The sequence below is a fragment of the Siphateles boraxobius genome, unplaced genomic scaffold, assembly GCF_051911475.1.
Source record: "Siphateles boraxobius isolate OS27281-9 unplaced genomic scaffold, OSU_SipBor_1 35, whole genome shotgun sequence".
In the NCBI taxonomy this organism is placed as follows: Eukaryota; Metazoa; Chordata; class Actinopteri; order Cypriniformes; family Leuciscidae; genus Siphateles; species Siphateles boraxobius.
In genome coordinates this window covers 7,525,794-7,547,927 of record NW_027508975.1, presented here as the reverse complement: position 1 = coordinate 7,547,927, position 22,134 = coordinate 7,525,794, and the positions used below count along the sequence as shown (strand labels likewise).

At 39.1% G+C, this 22,134-nt stretch overlaps 3 protein-coding genes across 22 annotated transcripts in view; 1 reads left to right on the top strand and 2 right to left on the bottom strand.

Annotated features, from left to right (window-relative positions):
- The first annotated feature begins 165 nt into the window (after positions 1-165).
- Positions 166-1,754, top strand: LOC143702370 (zinc finger protein 706). The gene is made up of 4 exons (XM_077196172.1): positions 166-273; positions 710-852; positions 961-1,091; positions 1,215-1,754. Exons 2-3 carry the CDS (start codon positions 718-720, stop codon positions 1,054-1,056), a joined length of 231 nt encoding a protein of 76 aa, XP_077052287.1. The 5' UTR covers positions 166-273; positions 710-717; the 3' UTR covers positions 1,057-1,091; positions 1,215-1,754.
- Positions 1,599-10,357, bottom strand: bmp8a (bone morphogenetic protein 8a). Of its 2 annotated transcripts, none has more exons than XM_077196167.1 (7): positions 8,990-10,357; positions 7,065-7,257; positions 6,750-6,898; positions 4,971-5,162; positions 4,787-4,866; positions 3,900-4,010; positions 1,599-3,575 (listed from the first exon to the last, which is right to left on the bottom strand). In XM_077196167.1, the coding sequence occupies exons 1-7, from the start codon at positions 9,465-9,467 to the stop codon at positions 3,426-3,428; spliced, it is 1,353 nt and encodes a 450-aa protein (XP_077052282.1). In that variant the 5' UTR covers positions 9,468-10,357; the 3' UTR covers positions 1,599-3,425. The 2 variants fall into 2 exon arrangements, with proteins under 2 accessions (XP_077052282.1, XP_077052283.1); XM_077196168.1 differs by having other exon boundaries at positions 6,750-6,894; positions 7,061-7,257; positions 8,990-9,598.
- A 1,286-nt stretch (positions 10,358-11,643) lies between these two features.
- macf1a (microtubule actin crosslinking factor 1a) overlaps positions 11,644-22,134 on the bottom strand; it is a 180,707-nt gene continuing 170,216 nt past the window's right edge. For 11 of the 19 annotated variants that reach the window (XM_077196137.1, XM_077196131.1, XM_077196132.1 and 8 more), the window contains 6 exons: positions 21,039-21,156; positions 20,557-20,619; positions 17,815-18,026; positions 16,108-16,221; positions 15,593-15,698; positions 11,644-13,255 (listed from right to left, as the gene is read on the bottom strand). In XM_077196137.1, the coding sequence (XP_077052252.1) occupies positions 13,017-13,255; positions 15,593-15,698; positions 16,108-16,221; positions 17,815-18,026; positions 20,557-20,619; positions 21,039-21,156 (852 nt within the window). In that variant the 3' untranslated portion in view covers positions 11,644-13,016. The remainder of the gene's footprint in view (positions 13,256-15,592; positions 15,699-16,107; positions 16,222-17,814; positions 18,027-20,556; positions 20,620-21,038; positions 21,157-22,134) is intronic. The other 8 variants (XM_077196139.1, XM_077196142.1, XM_077196133.1 and 5 more) reach the window with 4 other exon arrangements.

Genomic DNA, 22,134 nt, shown 5'->3' with positions numbered 1-22,134 from the left:
TTGATTTGCAGATTCAAGATTTAGCCTCGCGCTGCGATTTTCGCTAGGAAATAACAACGAATTCAACTCATGCACACAATTTAAAAAACGAAAATAAAGTAAATAAAACGTTATAACCAACTCATACGTCTCTGCCTGACCTGAGCATAGGGCCTGAGGATCTATTTAAGTCTCGACAGTTCAAGTACTTTTATTATGTAAGTGCTTCTGACGGAAGCTATATTAAACGCGTCAGCAGTGGAGCTCGACTTCCTACCGTGTCTCAACGCCGAGGTATTGTTTTTAAATATTGATCAATCTGCCATATTTCATCTTATAAGTCTCATTTTGTTGGTTTTACATACGATTGTGGTTTATGGTGATGATATTTTTAATTCGATCGTTCTGTACATGCGGCTTAGATTAGTTTCAAAGAAGGCGGGTGAGCTACACGCTAAGTTGATCTTCGCGGTCTCGACTCTATTTTTTTTAAATACTATAGTTCTTTTTTATTTAATGGGGAAAACATTTCTCGTCATTTATACATTTTTAAAGGATTAATTTACATTGATTATTAATACGTATGGCGACGTTTAAAATGTATGTTCTAATAAACTCCTAGGTCTCATTCACCATTGATTTTCTTTGTATGGAGGGAAAGGTGGCTGATATGTCAGCATTTCATCTGTCTACTTGAGTGAGTACATTATACCTAATGTTTGTTTTGCAGAGAAGGCCATGGCTCGAGGGCAGCAGAAGATCCAGTCTCAACAGAAGAACGCAAAGAAAGCAGCGGAGAAGAAGAAAGGTCAAGGAGCGGATCAGAAGACTGCAGCCAAAGCAGCGCTGGTCCACACATGTCCTGTCTGCAGGGTGAGGGACTTGAGTTGTTACTTAAAAAGCAATATGTGTAAAGGGTTGCTAGTTTAAGCCACTGTACCCCAACCTTGCTGAGAAATGTGGTTATTCCCAATTATATAGACACAGATGCCAGATCCCAAGACGTTTAAACAGCATTTTGAAAGCAAGCACCCAAAGTCTCCTATGCCTCCTGAGCTGGCAGATGTTCAAGCCTAAAGGACACAAGAAACCGACATGGACCTAATACAGGGGTGAGTCTAATACAGATATTGTTAGATTCATAAAAGCTGTATTGTACATCAGAACGGAATAATTGAATAGGTCTGCAAAAATGTGGCTGAATTTTAATCTCATGATTATGGTTTAATTTTCAGACCCTGGGGAAAGAAACAACAAGATTTGATTCTGGCGACTAACTCGACTTGCTGTATATCACAAACATGGACCATGTGGACAGAGATCTTAGGTTGGACTCAAGCACACCAGCACACTTTCTTTTCTTTTTTTATATTTTTATATGTGCATATTGCTTCCATCTCTTCAGAGTGTGCTGTGACCCAACAGTTTCATTGCCATGTGCTGTAACTTGTCATATTTATTCACCACTTTTCCAATGCCTTGTGGCGCTTGGTCCCTGACAAGTATGATTTTAAAATATCAGTAGGTGCTTCAATCCATATTGTATGTGCCCTGATATTCTAACACTGAACCAAATTGGAGAGGTGCACCACTGTGTGTATTAATACTATTGACCAGGATTTAGATTGAAATGCATTTATTGACATGCTTAAAATGATCACAAATGCGGTAAATTTGCACCCGTTCAAATAGTCAAAATAATGAGTTGGGACCCACGGACATGCTTTTGTTACTTTGTTTTCTAAAGTTTTCAATAAATGTATATGCATATAGTACATATGTGTGTCATGGTTACTAGCAAGAACATCCAGAGAATAGATTTTTTTTATGTTTTAATGACTCAACAGAACTTCATGTTAAAATGGCAACTGTTAACCAAGCTGTAGTAGTATGTTCTACCCATTAATATTAAAATAGCTCATCAGCATTGGAATCATCTCAATTTATGTGGTAATTATGCATTCAGTAGTTTTTCAGCTAGCTTTAGCATCACTGTTCTTCACGTACTTTGAGCATCGATACCACAATGGTGTTAGATGCTGTACTGCCATCTATCAATGTGGATCAGCATGATCATCTCAGAGTTATATGTAAATGACAGAGATAATAGGTCTATGCAATAAATGATTCTCTTACGATTCCAAAAAAGATGCAACTTGGGCAGCACTACTTCTCCGTCATCACACTTGCATTTATCTCGTAATTCTGACTTTTCTCAGAATTGTACGATATAAACTCGCAGTTGCGAGTTATAAAGTCCAATTCTGAGGGAAAAAAATACTGGGAGTTTAAATCTCACAATGTAACTCGCAATTTCGTGTTAGTCATAATTGCGAAATATAAACTTTATATCACGCAATTCTGAGAGAAAAAGATTTGCGAGATGTAAACTCGTAATTGCGAGAAAAAAGTCTTAATTGTGAGATGAAAAGTCGCTTTTACCTCTTTTATTCAGTGGCAGAAATGAGCTTCCATAGAGTCTCTCGTTGTTGTTCCCTTCTCTTATTTTAAATATTCATATCACCAAACTGTACTTATGCTATTAACGTATCTCCAGAGACGACAGCCAATGAGCGCGAGGATTCTGTCCGACATCATTTCAACATGGCAAAAGGGGCGAAATACATTGAGTCTGTGACCCGTGCCATATATAATACTTTATAGACCTTATTCACATCAGCACCATCTTTGATTTTAAACGGGAATGAAAGCGAGGCTGGGAAGGATAGATGCATCTGTTCAGTGGGTTGTAGGCCTACTGTTATTAAATGTATTTTTTGGACACTGCTGCTGATAAAACAATGCAAAAATATCTTTCCAAGAAAAATCAGTAGACTAAAAACGCCAGACAACATGAGCTGTGGAAAATTCTAAGTAATCTAGGAGCTTTATACAGCTTTTAGATTGGATGCCATTGAAAACACGGGTCGGCCTATCCTTTTCAGCTTCGCTTTCATACCTGTCGTGTCGCTGCTCTGAATAAGGTCTACAGACAGTCTTCATCTCATTTAAGTGCACACCATTCAGATGACTCTTCACAAAAACACAACTTGTTTCTTGATGTGACATTTAATGCTCATTAACTAAATTATTTGGTCATGTGTGCAGCCTTACGCCTATCAAACAGAATTTGTGTCTCTTTTCATCACTAGCGAAAACTTATAAAGTCTAAGTGTAAGACAACTGCAAAATGTGTTTTTTTTATTATGGGATGATTCCAACCTTAAATCCACTCACAATAAAATAATGGCAAATATGCTGATAAACCATCATGACACTTGAACTATTATTTGTCAATCATTTGGGACAGGTTAGAGCACTCAAATTTGGCTAAATAAATCTTTTAAACATTGTATATTACAAATGGTGCCTCAAAGTATTATAGCAAATCTACATTTGTTTCTGATTTAACTTGAATGTACAATCGAAATGCTGTGTACAGGAGGTTATAAGCAGCCACAGTTCTTGACCACCATGTTTCGATGTTTCTTGAGAATAACGTTGTTGTTGTCGTCGTAGAAGAGCACAGAGATGGGACTGAGTTTGGTTGGAGCGCAGCAGGCCTTGGGCACTTCATCTGGTCTGAGAAGGTGAACCTGCCAAAGGAGTCAGTACAGTTGAGAGAGGCATATACAGGGTTGCCAGGCCCTTGCATCTAAATCATGGCCCAAAAATAGCCCAACGTGATTTTTTCCGAAGGGGCGGCACAATTTACTCAATTTGTACATTTGGGGAGAGGGAATTAACCCGCGGCAACAACTTAAAGTAGCCCAATTACACAGGAAAACTGCAGACTTGGCAACACAGCATGTATTCAACCAGCTAGGAAAATAGATACAAAATATATAAATAAAGAATCAGTTCATTTTCAGTGGGTCTCCTAGCGTTGAAGTGAAATGTTAAAAGTACAGGTTACGCACCAGAAGCTGGATCGTGGCATGGTTTGTGGCATTCATACAAGAGCCCAGAGGATAATCACATTCCCCATCACAATAATACGCAGAGTAACCTGTAGGGGCCAGAACCCAGTCCTAAAAAAAATGTTATTAAATAAATTATAAACACTCCTGGGACTTAACTTTTTATTACTCCGCTCTATCCCAAACTGTCAGTCTGTACATTAATGGTGTGGATTTCTTAGTGACTCTTTCTACAGGTTAAGCCTGGTTCACACGGCAGGATAATTAGGCTGATTTTAGCCCCGATTTACCCCTTCCGACAATCTTAAGGATTGTTAAACAAAATCAAAACAGCCGGCGGCGGCATGGCGCACCAGAAAGTCCGGTGGACGTCGGAGATGGATTCGGTTAAAAACAAACTACAAACTATCGCCACTGCATCCTCTTCGTCCGCCATGATTGTTCACTCTGAAGTCATGTTTGATCTCGAGGGATTTTGCGAGATTTTCCGCCTGACCTGGGAATGCTCGGGAGTCAAATCGGTTCGTGTGTGATGTGTTGATTTTGCCGTGTGGCTGCGCACCACACACGGTACGACCAAAACTGTTAGACCCGTGATTTTTTATCGCCGTGTGTGGGGTCTCTCAGGTTTGGAAAATCGTCCAACAATTTTAAAATCGCCCCGTGTGAACCAGGCTTTACATCAATAAGCCAACAGCTGGCAACAAGTGACTGTCTTCATGAGTGAGCCATTGAATCATTCAAAACACTGAATGCAAGCTTTAATTCTGCTTTTACTTTAGAGCTATATCCATTGGCCAAATCAACTTTCAGAGTGTAACCGGTGACTCAAAATTAACTTTTTGTATATTGTGTTGTATAACTGTATAAAAGTCAGGCAGCCTCACCTTCCAGCCAAGGTCACTGAAGCTGACATAAAGTTCATGTTTCTTACAGGCCTGGCGTCCACTGCTGGCATGATTTTGGTCTGGAAAAAGAGAGACGATCACAGCTCAAAGATCATTTGTTATTCATCATTTCATATGCTTCTTAAAACACAATCTGCCTCTTAAAGTGCGTATTGTGGCTCACCATATATGCCGGGTCTGTTTGGGTGTGGCAGGTCGTACTTTGTTTTTTTCTTGCGTGGATTGTTGTGTCTCAGAGCACGAGGTGGGCGGCAAGGGACTTGACTAGCTCTGAAGAACGTCACCATGAAAGGCTGTTTGGAGCGCGGCCCACGCCGACCCACCAGACCCACCCATGCGGCTGACAGCGACCGGTCTGAAACAAGATCTCAGCATTTGGCTATTTGCTTTTCTTTAAAAAAAAAAAAACATTGCCAAGATACAGTCTTATTTTAACATTTCATGTTAGGGCAGAATTCTTGCAAATATCCAAAACTCCTTCAATAATATTTGGTCTGATGATAAATCTGACGTAGCAAGAAACCATTAACAATATATGTATTATTTCAAACCATTGAGATTGTGGAGATTGAAACTCAGTGAAATCAAGTTGAGGGACCTAAGGGAGAAGAACATTATTTATATATATATATATATATACATATCTGAAATGAAGAGGTAAATTCCTCCCAGTTTGTTTAAATAAAGTACTGTGCAAAAGTCTTAGGCACATAAGTATTTTTACCTCCCAAAAAAGGGTTTTAAGCCAGTTATTTATATATTTTGCTGTAGGGTGTCTTTAGTTAAATATCAGTTTACATTTCAAAACATTCCTTTTGCCATAAATTGTCATAGTCCAGAGAGATTATAAAGAGAGAGATATATATATAAATTCAAATACTGTATAAATTCATGTTTCACTTAATGTTGTCACATTATCCTGGATTAAATAAACTTTACATTACACACACATTTAAAAAAAAACATGTTTTATATTAACATTGTAATTTATGTTCTATTTATTACAAATGTATTCTATTTATTGTTTTAAGCATTTTTACATTTATTCCAAAATAATAACTAGGCAGTAATACTTTAAACAATACATTTTATTTGTGAACTGATGTTTAGCTGTTCTTTTTTAATGGTCAACTTATGTTCAGATCATCAGTCATCAAGCTCCGTAAAACGAACCTTTAATTTCACCAATCTGAAAAACCCAACATTTACCATGTTTTCAGGCCATTTCAACTTTGATTTTGACATAATCGGTGATATCTGGATGAGTTTACTTTTTATTTAGTCATCCTATAATGTTGTTCATTCAGACTGATTTGCAAATGTGGAACAGGCACGAAAACAAGAGGCGGGATTATCACACGAAACAATCATATCCAATCATTGCCTCCTCTCACATGACTTTCCCCAATTCATATTAATTTCCCCCCCGCCACTGCATGCTTTAGGGGGTCTGTTAAAACTCAATGGGCTCAGGGGAGGCAAGAGAGACGGGGCGTCCCGCTGTCACTTCACCTGCTGGTGTCGCTTTTAAACAGTTACTTTAGAAAAACAAGTGATTTATACGCTTTTTAATGTCACATTTTGTAATATTTGCATTGTTTTATATTTGCAATATGGATAATATGCAATATTTTCACATCCAATTTTTTTGAGGAGGCACTGCCTTTCTTGCCTCCTCGCATATACATATTGCTTGTTAAAATAAATTATTATATTATTGTTGCGATGTTACGTGGTTTGACTGGGAAACCCCCAAATGAGGAGACAATTCAGACCCTTCCCAACTTTCCACCTATGAAGTACAAATGATGCAACCAAAAACATGGGCTTAACATGGGATTTCAGAAGTCTAGGAAGCAACATCCAGTCAGTTGTAACTTGTTAGACTATCAGAGCGGACTGACACTATGTATTTCGCCTCTGTACATAAGGAACAGCTCACCCTCCTCAGTTTCCACGTAAAGGCGGATGCCCAGATTGCACCGAGGATGGAGAAGCCAGCGATTGCTCGCAGAAGTCACATCAAATGCCAACCAGCCCTCCTGACCCGCAGGCACAGACTGCATGTCCAGCAACACCAGCTCAGGCTCCCTGTCAAACCACAAGATCAAAATATCATTCCCATCATAATGACCGATGACGGATCTCAATAATGAATGCACAAAGAACTAAGTATTTTTGGAGTTTTGGTTCCTAAACCCTAAAATCAAATGCTATCTAGTTTAATACTCAATATATGTCTTATATGTGTACTGGCCTGTGTCTTTTCTCCCTCTGGATTTCATAGACAGAGATATGAAGGGTGCGGTTTGCACGCCAACCCATGGTAAGAGTTTTATAGATACGAAACTCCGCAGCGGTGACCGTCTCTCCCTGAGGAAGAGGAGTGAGATCGAAGCGGAACTCCTTCCAGTACGGCCGAGGCTGGAGCAGATCCTTCTCCTGCTCTACTGCGCTCACAAAGACAGAGAGGGAGTTAAACACAACTGGAGAAGCGTGCGTCGACTGAGTGTGAAGACACTTGAGATGAAGATGATGGAGGGGTGATTGGCAGGAGAAGATGGGGGGAACAGAAAATGGAAGATTAGTTCTGGTTCTGACTGACACCCACGGCCCGGGCTCTGCACTGGAGTAATTACAGGAGTTGTGGAACAGCAGTCGCTCAGAGCACCACCACTAATTACAGTCCAGCGCTCTATTTTTAGAGAAGTGCCCAACAGTATTTTCATCCACTTCATCTCATCTTTTTTTCTGCCTTTCAGTGGGGCCTGTAATTCCCCACATGAAGAACTTTTAAACTTTACAGAACCTCTCCAGTGCACGAAAGGTTCTTTATAGTGGAAAATGTTTCTTTTAAGAACTTCACTGAAAGGAGAACCCAAAACGGTCTACAAAAACCCTCTTTTGGAACCTTGTCTGATCGCTTAGAAAAGCGATCTCATCAAAAAGCCACATGATTTGAGGCATCATTCATGTTTGTAGCACAAGTTTCAAGCAGCGGAGTTTCAAACGGGTTTGTTTAAATCACTAGAATGAGCAATTATAATAGTGACGCTTGTCTAAACCAACACCACTAGTTACATTTGAGAAAGGGGTGATACTGACCAGTGATAATGGGGCAGAAAGATATGCAGTAATTGTAAATAGGATGTTAAACTGTTGTTTGTTTCGGACAGATAAATATCGTCTGTGTTTGGGCTGAGACAGGAAGAGATGATGGAGTGATTGTGGGTCTGTCTCATTGTCAATACAAGCTCTCAAAATCACTGGCAAATCTCACTGTATATGAACAACTAATATTGTAATTTTGTTCTATAAAACAATATTATTTACAAAATACTAGGAAACCAGTCACTGAAACCATTGCCATTGTATTAGTTAAAATATCAAACCAAATGGTATCTGCAAACAAAATATTGTAGACTTGTTCTCAGAACTAACTACTTTTTAGCTATTTCTATTTCTGTTTCTATTTTCTGAGTTTTAAGTTTTAATATATAAATTATAATAATATTTTCCTGTAATTGTGACTATATCAGTGTTTGCCAGTGTGACTTTGTTTATTATTTAAACTTTATTTCACAATTAGGCCTTACCCTTTTAAACATTTTGTTTCATGGCAGAAACAGGCTTTCATATTAAAAAGTGTTGTTATTGGTAACTGAAACTAAATCTATTAAAAACTGTTTTTTCTTAATTAAAATAAAGCTGAAATAAAATAAATATTAGATGAAAAACTTGAACTGAAAAAAGTAGTAAAATCATTAAAACCAAAACTGAAACAAACTAATTAAAATTAAATTGACATATATAAAAAACAGAAACTAATAAAAATAACAAAAGCACATACCAAAATTGCTAAGACATAGTAAATTTAAACAAAAATTGAAAATATGAAAATAAAAGCTACAGTAGTATAAAAATGAAACACTGTTATTAACATGTTCCAGCTCAGTTTCCACTGAGTTTGACAACCAGAAAATGTCCAAAAAAATACTTTTTTGTACAATTATTTGTTTTATAATTTGAAACCCAACAAATTTGCCATTGTAAAATACTTTCTGTTGAGGTTCTTTTGAATAGCATTAAATTAACATGACATACATATTTTAAAGTGTGATTTATTTCCATACATGTATAGTAAGTGACGACTCCTGTTAACCCTAACCAGCTGTCACTTACCCAGGTTGACAAAGCTCATGACCGTGTCCGCCTCGCTGACCACCGTGCCGAGGGGCGGTGTGTGTGTGCTTAAGGTGGGCAGCGCGGCATGACTGACCACTTCCGGAGTGTAGCCCAATCCCGGTCCATCATCTGCCTCGGATGACACGGCGTGGTAAAGGTCCAGCATGAAGAGCGGGGCGGAGGAAGGGGGCCGCAGTGGCGGGTGAGGTCTGGGCCGTCCCGGCAGACCCAGAATGGTTAAAATCTCCTTCTGCATCTCCTTCTTTTCCCGACCGCTGAGCCTGCGGAAGCTGGAATGAACCACTCCTTCCACCTGACCCCAAACACACAGCAACATGCACAGAGGGAGGAAGAAGGCCAGAGGGAACAGTCGGGTTCTCTTGCTCTCCTTCCTCCCTCTGCTGCGGCGTGAGGACACAAACTCAACCACACGCTCTTGTTTGTCCATTGGTGTGGCAGAAGAGCTCTGCTCCATTGCAGCTGTCTATCTAGATTATCCTGGTATTTGTCCCAACAAAACCTCTGGGTGTTTACCCGACGTCGGTCTTCTCTGGGATGGTCTGACTACCGTCTTGAAATTCAATTCTGAACAACACTCAAACGCCTGAGCCACTCAGATTCCACAGCAGTCATCGTTATTTGGAAGAGTGCAATGTTTACTGCTACTCAGTTTATCGCCTCCTGACAGTCGTTCCTCATGGTCGCTTTATTTACCAAACCGCAGGGCTTCTCTCATAATCTATAGTGTGCTTACGGAGCTGGACGGCAAACAATGTCCTAGAAACTGGAACAGAAAACAAACACGTCTTACTAGAATCCCAAGTCCTTTCAAAGGTGATCTGGAAGTTGGAAGGACTAAGCACAATGTGAAATTAAAGTCTTTGGTGTAGAAGTAAAAACAGAGGGCCGCACAAACATCAGGCTTCAAAGGTTCCTGGATCAAACACAACACCTGCTTCGGCTCCTTATGAGAAGATGTTTGACGCTACTCCAAGCCGATGCAATTAATTGAACAACAAAAAGTTAGAAAACTCTCTCGCAGTTATCAATCAATGTTGGATTTAAACATTTAATCCAGTGTGCGAAACTATCCAAGACTTCTGAAAAATGGAAGAAAAAGATTCCACAATTGTGAGCAAGTTGTCGATCAGAATAGTGTTACTGTCCCCAAACGTTTTTCTGGATTTTGAAGTTGTGGGATCCCAGTGGACTGTGGTATTCTTAGGCTGCGTGCTGCTTGCGCTGAAGGCACAATCTGAACTAGGGTGTCCTCCTTCACTCCAACATACACGCTTACGCAGAGGGAGTGTTTCCAACGTCTGAATCCTCCTCCCTCTCTTCCTTCTCACCTCAGTCTCCATCTACCCTATCAAACCGTCCCATCTTCTACACATACCTCACAAATTGCTGGCAATTATCATGTGGTTTGGGGATGAAGATGTGATCCAGCTTTTGCACAGACTAGAACTGAGTTCTTATGGCTAGAGTAATATGAAAACTGTATTTATATTCTGTGGTTTCAACAGTAGCCAAGAAGTGACAGATCACTGCAGTTTCACTTCAGATATAAGATGGCAATTTTGAAAAACTTGGTGTGGATATAAAATGAAAATGAACTTAAAAAGTGTCCATGCAGACAGGTAGTTGAAATATGAACCAGTGATAGAAAGGATCTGTAGTTCATCAAAAAAACATTTTAAACCTTTCTTATACATAGTTTTATGATATATTATTTGAAAAACTATATTACTCTATTAAAAAAAAAAGAGTACATAACAGGGCTATTTAAGTGAACTGCAAAAAAAGTTCAGATTACTGCACTTCTGCAAACTAATACATAAATGCTATTACTTTAGTCATTATATATATACATATATAGAAATAGAAATGAATCATGTATAAAACGTGTATATGCACACACAAAACAAATATAGTTTAATCATATATACAATTGAAAATTAATAATTTCAATCATATAAAAAAATGTGTGAATATATAGATATGTACATTTTTACCTAACCTAATGTTGAAATTTGTTGGTGGCCATTGACATACATTTGTCAACTATGCAAATAGACCCATATAAATCGATGTTTTTAATTGGGAAAAACAGTTGTTTGATAAAAGCAGACAAAAAGTTGTGAGATTATGTGCTCAGTTGATTCTGAAAATGAAATGACACTGCAGGGTTGTGAGATGCCATGAGAGCTTGGCTCTGCGGTGTGGATGGTGTTTGGTGGGAAAGGATGTGAGTGGGTTTAAATATTTGTATATAAACACAGACTCACAGCTGCAGAATGAAGATGATGGAACACCACCCTTCCCAAACCCCATCCGCTGCATCTGACCACCAAACATACACAGAGTCCAGTGCAAACACACTCTACTTATGTGTGACCAACACACACGGCTCAAACAAAGGTGCTTCTATTCACTCGTGGGGCCATTTTTGAACTCCAAAATGACTGTAAATCTTATATAAAAGAGCAGTGTTCAAAACTGCACACACCAAAGGCTTGTCCCTTTTTGAAGATTTAATGGGGTGTGTCATTATCTCTACTGCTTGTAATTACTGTGCCATTTCCTGTTAACTGTGGCATCCCTGCACGCTCACACACACGCCACTTAACAACATGAGAATCAGACAGTTGTACTGCAAGCATTGTTTTAATACAAAAGAGAACAAAAAGAATTTATAATCATAGCTTCTTTGCTTTTACACAATTGCACCCCTGTTTCTCTCAGTCATGTCAAAAGAGTAACACAATCAAAGGGTGGATCCTTACATAAACATCACCCTCCCAATGACACAATAAATAAATAAAAATCACCTTTCTTCAGGTATTCATATACTTCAGCTTGTCAAAGACAAGATTCAAAGCGCTGTTTTTAACGGGGGCTACGCGAGCCGCCCCCATCATCCATTATTTAGGACGCTTCCTTCACGAAAGAACAAGTAGGAAGCCACTTTTGACGTCATCTAAAGTGTGTAGTCACCGGCAAAAAGGCCACCATTGGAATCAGTAAGCTTCCTGGTCAGTTAACATCAGAAATGATCAGTCAAAGCAATTCATTACGTCAGGAGCGGATGTACAAAAACAAAAAGAAGAGTGATTCCACTTGTGTTAATACTAGTCATTCTCAAGAGTTGATATGATACTGCAATCACAAATAAATACAGCTCTTTACTCTAGAAAACAAACAAAACGTCAAGATTATAAATTAACCATGAAACAAACATTCACAACTGAAATCATTTTTGCATACTGTGGAAAAGCTCTGTAACATGATGTCTGCAACAAAAGGACACAACTGGACAGCGAAGAAGACTGTGTGCGAGTGCATGAAACTCGTGTGCTGTGCGCAATAGGGGTTCCTTTAAAAGGATCACGTGTGACGTGAAGGATCTAGTCTTCTCGTCACAAGGCTAAGATATGTATCCTCCTCCACTTCCTCTCCTTATTACTGCGTTAATTTACCATGACAGGAACTACCAGAAACATACATACACACACACACACACACACACACACACACACACACACACACGAGAGTCCAAAAAGTCCCAAGTGCCGAGGAGGAAAGGGTCTCAGTTTTTAATTGACTTCCTCTTGTTAGCAGTGGTACAGACACCTGGGCGAGAGGCCAGCTGGTCTGTATACATGTGGAGAGGGAGAGTGTGTCCAACCAAACATCTCCAAAGTGTCAACCATGCATGTCAGTATGAGGTTTGGAGAGTGACGGGCGGTTGCATATTCATAGTGATGAATAGTGGAAACCCCAGGTGCAGAATTGATGTCCCTCTGTGTAAATCTGCTCACACAGGATGCTCTCCATCGCACATTCACGAAAACCAAAGTCAGTTAAATAAAGGTCATGATGTAAAACACAAATAAGGCAGCATTATGGTAGGTATTAATCTGGGTGGTGTAGCAGTGTGCGGGCGCTGGAGAGGTGAGAGTCCGGTGTTGATGTTCTCCTCCTGCTGGTTAAATCAGAACCACCTCAGAGTCAGTCACAGACTTCATTTCTTGCCCGCTGGTGTTTTGGGGCTAGGGGTCTTCTTGGAGATGGTGGGGATTTTGGAGGGTTTGGCCCCAGGCCGGCGAGGGGTGTCTGAGGTATCGGAGCAAGCCGAGCGGGTCTCCATGAGCTCAGACGTGTCTGAAGCGTCGCTGCCCCTTCGGCTGCTGGCTCGGCTCCCGGCGCGACTCCCTGCGCGACTGGCTGGGCCGCTCGTCGAGGACGGAGTGCGTTTGGTGTCTGATGAAAGAAGACGATTGAAGTTTAAGGATACAGTAATATAGTACATAAGGATGTATTACAAAAATAAAGGAGAGTCACATAAAAACAATAAATGTAATATTAGTAGTGTTGGGAGTATATATTAAAACCATCTAAAAATAGCAACGCTACTAACTAACCCATTACTAACCAGTAATGGACTAGTTTATCCAACACATAGAGGTGAATGTGATATATGTGTTGTGCACAAAAGCAAGCAAGCAACATTATAAAACAATTTATTAGTTTTGGAAATTTGGTTTGTTTTGATGTATCAATTAAGTTTTTATGTCTTTTTCATATTGACATATTGAAATCACTATATTTTGACTTATATACACTTCTGTGGTTTCTAGTTTCATTAGTCTCAGAATTTAATGTAAATTAATTACTACATTAATATAGTTTGGCTATATTTATCTTGGACAAAAACAATGTTAAAGGGGACCTATTATGCAAAACTCACTTTTGCATAGTGTTTGGACATAAATGTGTGATGGCAGTGTGTGTACACAACCACCCAGCAGTGATAAAAATCCACCCACTCCTTTTTTTTAAATCCCCATTAATCATAAAGAGTGTCTCCCAACGACCTGTTTTCAGAATGTGGCTTTAGTGACATCACTAAAGCCACAGGCCCCGCCCACGAGTGTTGACAGACCCTAACATTATTGATCATGGCAGTAATGAAAGTGAGAGCGCGCACTTTTGTTACAGTTCATAGGAGTTGTTTTACAGATATACAGTTTACCAGTTTATTAAGCACCCCCTGAAAAGGTGTGTATAATATTTGTTTACTGTTAGTTGTAACGAGTGTTTTTTGTACTACGCTGCTGTGTATGTTGATAATAATGAAAGGGAGAGGGAGAGGGTTTATGCGGACTTCTTATACAGTGTTTATTCAGCTATTACAGTGATTTTCTAGAGTGAAATTGACGCTTCATCTTTTGTGTGATGTACAATAAACTTTATTGAACTCATCAGTATATTTTTTGCCAACATTCGGACGCTGTCCGCAACAACAGGCTTGTACTAATAGTGGATAAAAGAAAGATGGAAAAACAAGTTATAACCATTTTCAGCATATATTATCTGGATCTGTGTCCATTATTGTCCGACTCCGGGTCGAAATGAACACGGCTACTGCTGAGAGTTTATGTTTTGATATTATCATTCTGTGAGATGAGATTGTCCTGACACACGTCCTGCGAGCTCGTGAGGCTCCGCCCTCAGGGCCGACAGCAGCTGCTCATTTGCATTTAAAGGGATACACACTAAAACGGTGCATTTTTCTGAGCCTCAAAAAGTGACAATTTAAACATGCTGTAAAAAATTATCTGTTGGGTATTTTGAGTTAAAACTTCACACACACACTCTGGGGACATCAGAGACTTATTTTACATCTTGTGAAAAGGGGCATAATAGGTCCCCTTTAAAGTATGCCATTGGACAGTTATACATTTACAATAGTGTGCTGCAGGATTGAGTTTTTTTTTAAATGTGTTTTTGGTTAAATGTCTGAAATAAAGTTTGTGGTGAACACAAGCTCAAGATATTTTCATGTTTTATTCTGTGACATAAAATACATCAGTAATACCCCACTCATGATTTTTTGAAGCTTTTATGTGAAAGGTGGCTGCTAACAAGTAGCTAAATGGGACTACAAAGTTTTTCTGGGACATTAAACGTCATCACGCTGAAGAGGTAAACTCATCTACTCACTTGTTTCATCTTTACAGCGTTGTGTTTATACTCGCGCTCTTGCAAACTATTCTAACTCAGTTTCCAACCTGTAGATCTTAAATAAAGATTTGGAAGCTTAGTGATAGGGCTGGAAAAAAAATCGATTTGATTTAAAAATCGAGTTGGTAGGTCAAATTGATTCATATTTTCAAAAAAATCGATTTTTTTACCCCCCCCCCCCCCTCCCCTCTTTAGTATAGCGTACATACATTTTGCATTCGCCAAATATTCCTTCAGGGTTTCCGTAGCACGCTCCCTGCGGCGCAGCCCTCTGATAGCCTACATTTAGATTTTTGCTACTGTTGATTGTATTTAGGCTTCAAAATTCAAAAAAGTTTTTCATTTGTGAAAATTATACTGAACAAAACGTGTAAGAATCATAAAATGTTGTTGGCGGAAACACTAACATATTACCCACTAAATAGCTTCACTATAGTGGTACTTATTATCTACATTTTCCTGAAGGGTCTGTTTGAACCAACACTAGATATTAGATCATTTTAAAAGTCCCCTTTCACTATTGTGCTGCAGTTGTGACTGAGTGAAGCAGTGAAGCAGTACAAGGTTTCGTACCGGAGCGTCCAGGTTTAGCAGCAGTTGGTGTTCCACCGTTCTCACCAGTTAAGGAGCCACGGCTGGAATGGAAAGTTGGTCTCTTCATTTTAGTTGTGGAGCCTCCCTGTAAAGAGAGAAGGTTTATTACAAAATGGCAGATCTACCCATGTATCTACAGATAATAAGCCTAACAGATAAATTTGGTAAAATTTTGTTAAAAATAACTGGAAACCAGACGAAACATCCAGCTGCTTTCGTCTACGCTCTACCAGACGCTCTACCATGACATGGATGAATATGTCGACTGTCATAACATATAACAGATGGCTTAACAGAATAATTCCTAAATGAACATAAAAGTATTATTTATGCAAATGAATATTGTACTGGAGATTACACAGCATAAGGTCAAAGATTGTGTGCACTGTTCTCTGGGTCATCTACCTCAGTTCCTTCCCATGTGTTAAGATCAGGCCGCTCTTAAAGCTTTTATTGTTAGTGTGCTAGGGCACTGGGAGGGGGCAGTGTGTTACCTCATGCCCAGGGGTCTGGCTGTGCTCTGGGCAGGACTGGTACTTGGTTGGAGTTGGAGTTTTACTGTGTGCCAGCCAGGGCTTGGCATAGTCACGAGATTGGGATTGGGAGGACTGGGAAATGCGGCAGCAAAAAGGACAAGGAACAGCGGAGTAGCAAAAAAAAAAAAAAAAGCAGTGGGAAGAAGCCAGGATAATCGGAAAAAGAGTAAAGTAAAGAGAGGCGATGCAGCACAGCAGAGCGTAGTGTTTTTGTAGGTGGAGATGAGCGCAAACAGGGAGGAAGGCACATTTTCCAAGCAAGGGAGGGGAGAGGGACAAAAAGACAAAGAACAAATAAAAATTTCACAGATGACAATATGATTCTGACATGCAGAGACAACAGTGATCATGTCCTGACACCGAAACAACAATCAGAGACAAAAAGAAACCATCCACCAAAAAGACTAGCGACAGATTGACATGTCGGCCTTGCCAAGTAATTGCATAAAGTTTATTTTATATATATATTTTTATTTTTTTATAACAATACCATTAAAAAAGCAATAATGTGAAATATATTATTGCAATTTAAAAAAAAGAAGCAAAGCTGAATTTTCAGCATCATTTCTCCAGTCTTCAGTGTTACATGATCCTTCAGAAATCATTTTAATATGCTGACTTGATGCTCAAGAAACATTTCTTATTATTATTAATGTTGAAAACATAATTTATTTATAACTTATAAAAGCTCTGTACTAAATCTGAGAATCTTTTCTGAGATCTATCTTTTCAGTCCTTAAAATTTAGTTGACAACATAAAACACAAGCAATCACACATTCAAATACTGGAAAATACAGATGTAGGCAAAGATCATGATTAACAGACTATGATTATTAATCAGATATGAAGTATGATGTTATGATAAGTGACAAAGGACATTTATTACCAAACCTTTTGCAAGAGAGTCTTTTTACAGTTAAGCACAACTATATTTACTAAGATCTTGTGCTGCATATATATATGGCGCTTGGATGATCATCAAATTATGTATTTCCAACTTCGTTTTACTTTTAAGCGAATAACAAAAAAGAACTTTGTATAGGGGGCCTTGAATCACGTTCAGTCTCTTGTATGTTACGTGTGCGAGCACAAGCAATAAGTTGCTGGCTGCAGTTTACTTAACGACTACTGGTGTAGCTGATAACAAGGGTTTCAGAATTTTACATTGAGCCTCTAAGATTTTATCTCTTGTTTTTGTAAAATGCTAAACATCATTACAGATTCTGCAAATGGTGTCTAAACAAATGCTTGTAAACAAGCACAACTGTATATCTAGATAAATTGTGACTAAATGTACACTAAAGTTCAAAAGTTCGGGGTTGGTAAGATTTCAACTGTTTTTAAAAATCTCATACTCACCAAGGTTGCATTTATTTGACCAAAATTACAGTAAAAACAAGTAATAAATCAAAATGTAACATTAAAATGTTACTACAATTAAAAATAACTTTTTTCTATTTTAATGTATTTTGAAATGTAATTTATTCAAAGCTGAATTTTTGCAAGTATTTATTGCCACTTTTGATCAATTTAATGCATCCTTGCCGAATAAAACTATTCATTTAGTAATTAAAATTTTTGATGAAGACATTAGTATACAAGACACAACAAACAGTAAGTATGTGTTATTATAAGCCTATGCAGTGTAATATGGTGACACTCACCCTTGAGGATGCTGTGGGAGTTGCGGGTGCAGAGGGCAGAGAGGCGCAGCTGTGGGCACTGTGTGACGCAGACGAAGATGAGCGGGTGGGTGAGGCCGTGCGCGATGAAGGTTTGGATCGACGCCCCCTCGACCGGAAGGCCGCCAGACCCTGCGTAGCTCCCTCTGGAAGAATGAACTTCTCTCGAAGCTCCAGGTTGGTGCGTCCACGAGCTGCAGGAAATGAAATGAGGAGAAAGAAAGCTGTAAGGGACGATGATCAATCAGGTGGTGAGCAGTGCGAGTGGAGAGACTCAACACTTCCTCTGGCCACTGCTTTGACTCAATGCAGACAGAGGGATCGGTATTCCCACTTTAAAAGCGGTCCGTGCACGTGGTGGACACGATGCAAGGGGTTAACGGTGAGTCATTGAGCAAGCATCCTCAAAACAAGAACTCAAAAAAAAAAAGCACAGCTTCCCTCAGCCCACCGCGTACACCAGTGCACGCGCATAAACAGAGTCAACAGATACCTGAGGGTCATGCCTGATAATGCTTTTAGCAAACACTGAAAACCAAACCAAGCCTTCACAGAACATTCTCAATAACAGACACAAAACGCAGCAGCCCTTGCAAAACACACAGACCAGAGCAGCCAGCTGTGAGAGAGAGAGAGAGAGAGAGAGAGAGAGAGAGAGAGAGAGAGAGAGAGAGAGGGCTGTGCGCAATGGCGGCAGTAGAATTTGTCTGTTATTCCTTCAAGACATCAGTGTTGAGGAGTAACTAACTAAATTCACAGACAATTCATTTTCAGTAGCGTTATAGTGGAACATAACACGTAGCCTTACAGACAAGCAAAATAAGACAATCAAACACACTCTTAAACTATCCCCTTTCTCTAAAGTAGCATCGGGAAGTGGGATTCGTTTGGATAATTCACTGTGCAAGGTGCCTATTAAACAAATTCAACTATTAAAAAATGATTTTCAGTCATTGAAATAAAGCTGAAGTTAATTAAAATATAAATATTAGACAGAAAAACAACAAGCAAAATTTTGTGAAAATAGTGAATATGCTTGGCAATATATTACTAAAAACTAAACAAAAATTAAACAAAAAATAAAAAAAGATAATTCAAAATACAAATAAATAATATGATAGTATATAAATAGTCCTAACAATGCCTTTCCAGTTTCATTAGTTGTATTTATGAACAAATGTATCTGCTGCTTTATTATCTAATACATTTATATTTTGTGAGATATTTTGCTTGAAAAGTAAGTTTGTGCTACCTTTCTTAAAATAAATGCCACTTGCTTTGACATTGTCATACAAAGCAAAGAAACCGAAACATTTTTAAGTGAGGCTGATGTGTACAAAAACCATTTAGGGTCAATTGTGGTTATTTAACAAGATCCTGCCCTTCTAAATAGTTTCGGTGTTTTTAGATACTTTTTGTTGTTATTTTGAAGTGCGGCTAATTAATTTTTCAAAAGTGCAGCTTGACTGTAGTTCAACTCCTTTCAATTATAAGTAGCTTTTAGCTTGGCCAGCTACTGTTTCAAAGTAGCTTCCCCAACACGGCATGACACTCACTTTTCCATCAAACCCAGTAAGAGCAGGGCAGTTGATAACTCCCACACCATATAATTTCCTCCCCTCAAAGCAGGTGGGGCCTGTAATCCATTTCTCCATGAGTAATTGCTCTTTAAGAGTTGCTTCAAACAATATTAGAAACCCCAAGCCTGGCCACACCCTGGTCCTGGATGCTTTTTCATTTGCAATATTCATCCAGGACACACATGAAAGGAATTTAGCCCAGGCCTGGCCAAGCCTGGTTTGAATGGTTAGCTTGATGCTAGCGGACACATAGACCTCACATAATCCTTACGCTCTCGCACACGCCACACATACTAAGACACAGCAGTGATAGGATGGATCCGAAGCTGGACAAAAAGGTTTAGAGGCTCAGAATGGAATAGACAGACAGATGTAGTCAAACAGGAAAGGAGTTAAGAGGTGAGAAAGGAGAGAGAATGAGGTACCTCTGCAGCAGAAATAGCCAGGAGTAACCGTCACTGAGAGACACAAGAGACAACATGAAAAACACGCATTCACACAGAAAGAGTCATACACACACTCACGTTCTGTTGAAAGGGATAGTTCACTCAAAAACCAAAATTCATCATTTACATTACTCACCTTCAAGTCATACCAAACATGTACGATTTTCCAAAAGGAGATATTTAGCAGAGGTCAATCACCTCAAATTGTTTTGGGGCTAACATTATTTACATTAAACCTAGCGTTTCTTCCAGTCCCCCATTTACTTGGGAAAGAGCGGCATAAACATTATTCAAAATATCTTCTTTTATGTTCAACAAAACAAAGTCATACGTGTTAAGAACAACATGAGAATTAAAATTTTTGTGTGAACTTGTCCGTTAAGACCCCTTGCTTTGCAACAAAAGGGAATAAACTGTCTACAAACACCATTTTTGGACTATAAATACTGTATGCATTAAGTAGTATTTTAAATCAAAATGCAGGAAGTGATGTTAACGGCTGAGCCAGAATTCTCAAAGAACAATTGGTTCGTAATGAGCACCAGGCGTGAGGGTTAGATCAGTGTCACGGTCAGCAAAGCACAGCAAAGCAACAAAGAACCAAACAAAGTGTGAGTGAAACAGAGGCAAAGAGAGGGGAAACCAAACGAGTGAAAAAAAGAAGAAAATCCGAACGAGAAGGAGAGAGAAAACCCAACCTATGCGAGATGATATGGAGCTGCTGGAGTCAGAACGCAGGATTTTTAGTCCTGGATGTTGCACTGGGGAGAGAGAACGAGAGATAGGGGACGGGGCAGAGAAAGAAGGAGGGAGAGACCTAAGGAACATGCACCATGCACTACAATTGTATCAAATAAAAATAGGAGGATGATAGGGAAAAAGAGAGAAAGAATGGGCCAAATGTGTAGGCCATGCATATAAAAATAACCACCGTGGAAAAGAGGTCAGGAAGTAAGGGGAAGTGATGGAAGATGAGATGAAACTGAACTCAGATAGTATTGAAAAATGAGAAAACTCATTGAAGAGAATGAATACAATAGTGATAGATGATGAAGATTGTGAATAAGACTAATGAGAGTAACAAGAATAATGCTGTGTGAACTGTCTGTAAGTGTTTCTGGAAACCTCTTTTCCATATACCTAAAGAGCAAGTTTCCTTCAGCTGATGTGTGGGACTTACCTCGACAAGGGTCGTTCTTCACCAAGAATTCATCCAGCGCCATCCAGCCACCTCCAACACGAACCATGACTGTACTACGCAGGATTCGCACAAGACGCAGCTGCTGTGAGTCTCCGAACTGAGGAAACAGGAGGAAGAGTGGAGAGGAACGAACATTGATAAGAGAGGGAAGAGGACAGACAGATAGACAGATAAAGGATTATACATTTATAATGTCTTTTAAAGGGATAGTTCAACCACAAATTGGAGTTCTACTTATGTTGTTCCAAACCTGGTATGTTTTAAAGAATTTTTACGGATTTCTCTTTTCCATATAACGATCTCTGTGAAAATTTCTCAAAAGATATTTATGTTCCACATAAAAAACAACACAGAAGTTTGGAATGACATGAGATTAAGTAATGTGAACTACAATGGGTGAACCTTTAAGATCCCATTCATCACCCATCAGAGTTAATTATACAAATTATTTCCTGAAGCACCAGGCAAATCAAAGTAAATCACACTGCAACATGCAGCAAACCACACTTTTTAAGATCGACATGATTTTTGTTAGAGCTTGCCCAGCTCAAATCCCATCTCTACAATAAACACCACACCACAGCAATTCTCTAGAATTTTTCCCTGATCGTTTGTCCTTTTTTACTTCAAAGAATTGCTTTGGTTGAAGGTTTATTTTCTCTAAGTCAAGAAATCAGCCACTGGATAATTTTCCTCCACCAAAAGCCAAAAAAGCCTAAAATCATAATAGAAGGGCCTGTAAATCTGAATCATGATAAATCATTTTCAATAAAAAACAAGCACATCCCAACCACAACAAGTAAGCTGAACCTTTGAAATCTGCCACTGGATTTGGAGGGCGTATATAAATGCATTTAATATTTTGGCATTTGCAATTTTTGTCTCTCAGACAGGAAATGCCCGCTGAGTAAGCAGGAAGAGACTAAAGAAATCCCCATTTCAGACAGCAGCCAAGAATGTGGGCTGTCCGCAGGGAATTCTTAGCTAGTCCATGCAGAAACAGTCCAGTACTGATTTAGATCTGGCTGTCTGAAAAAGCTTGTGGGAACTGCAGAGGCAACAGATTTCAGAGGAC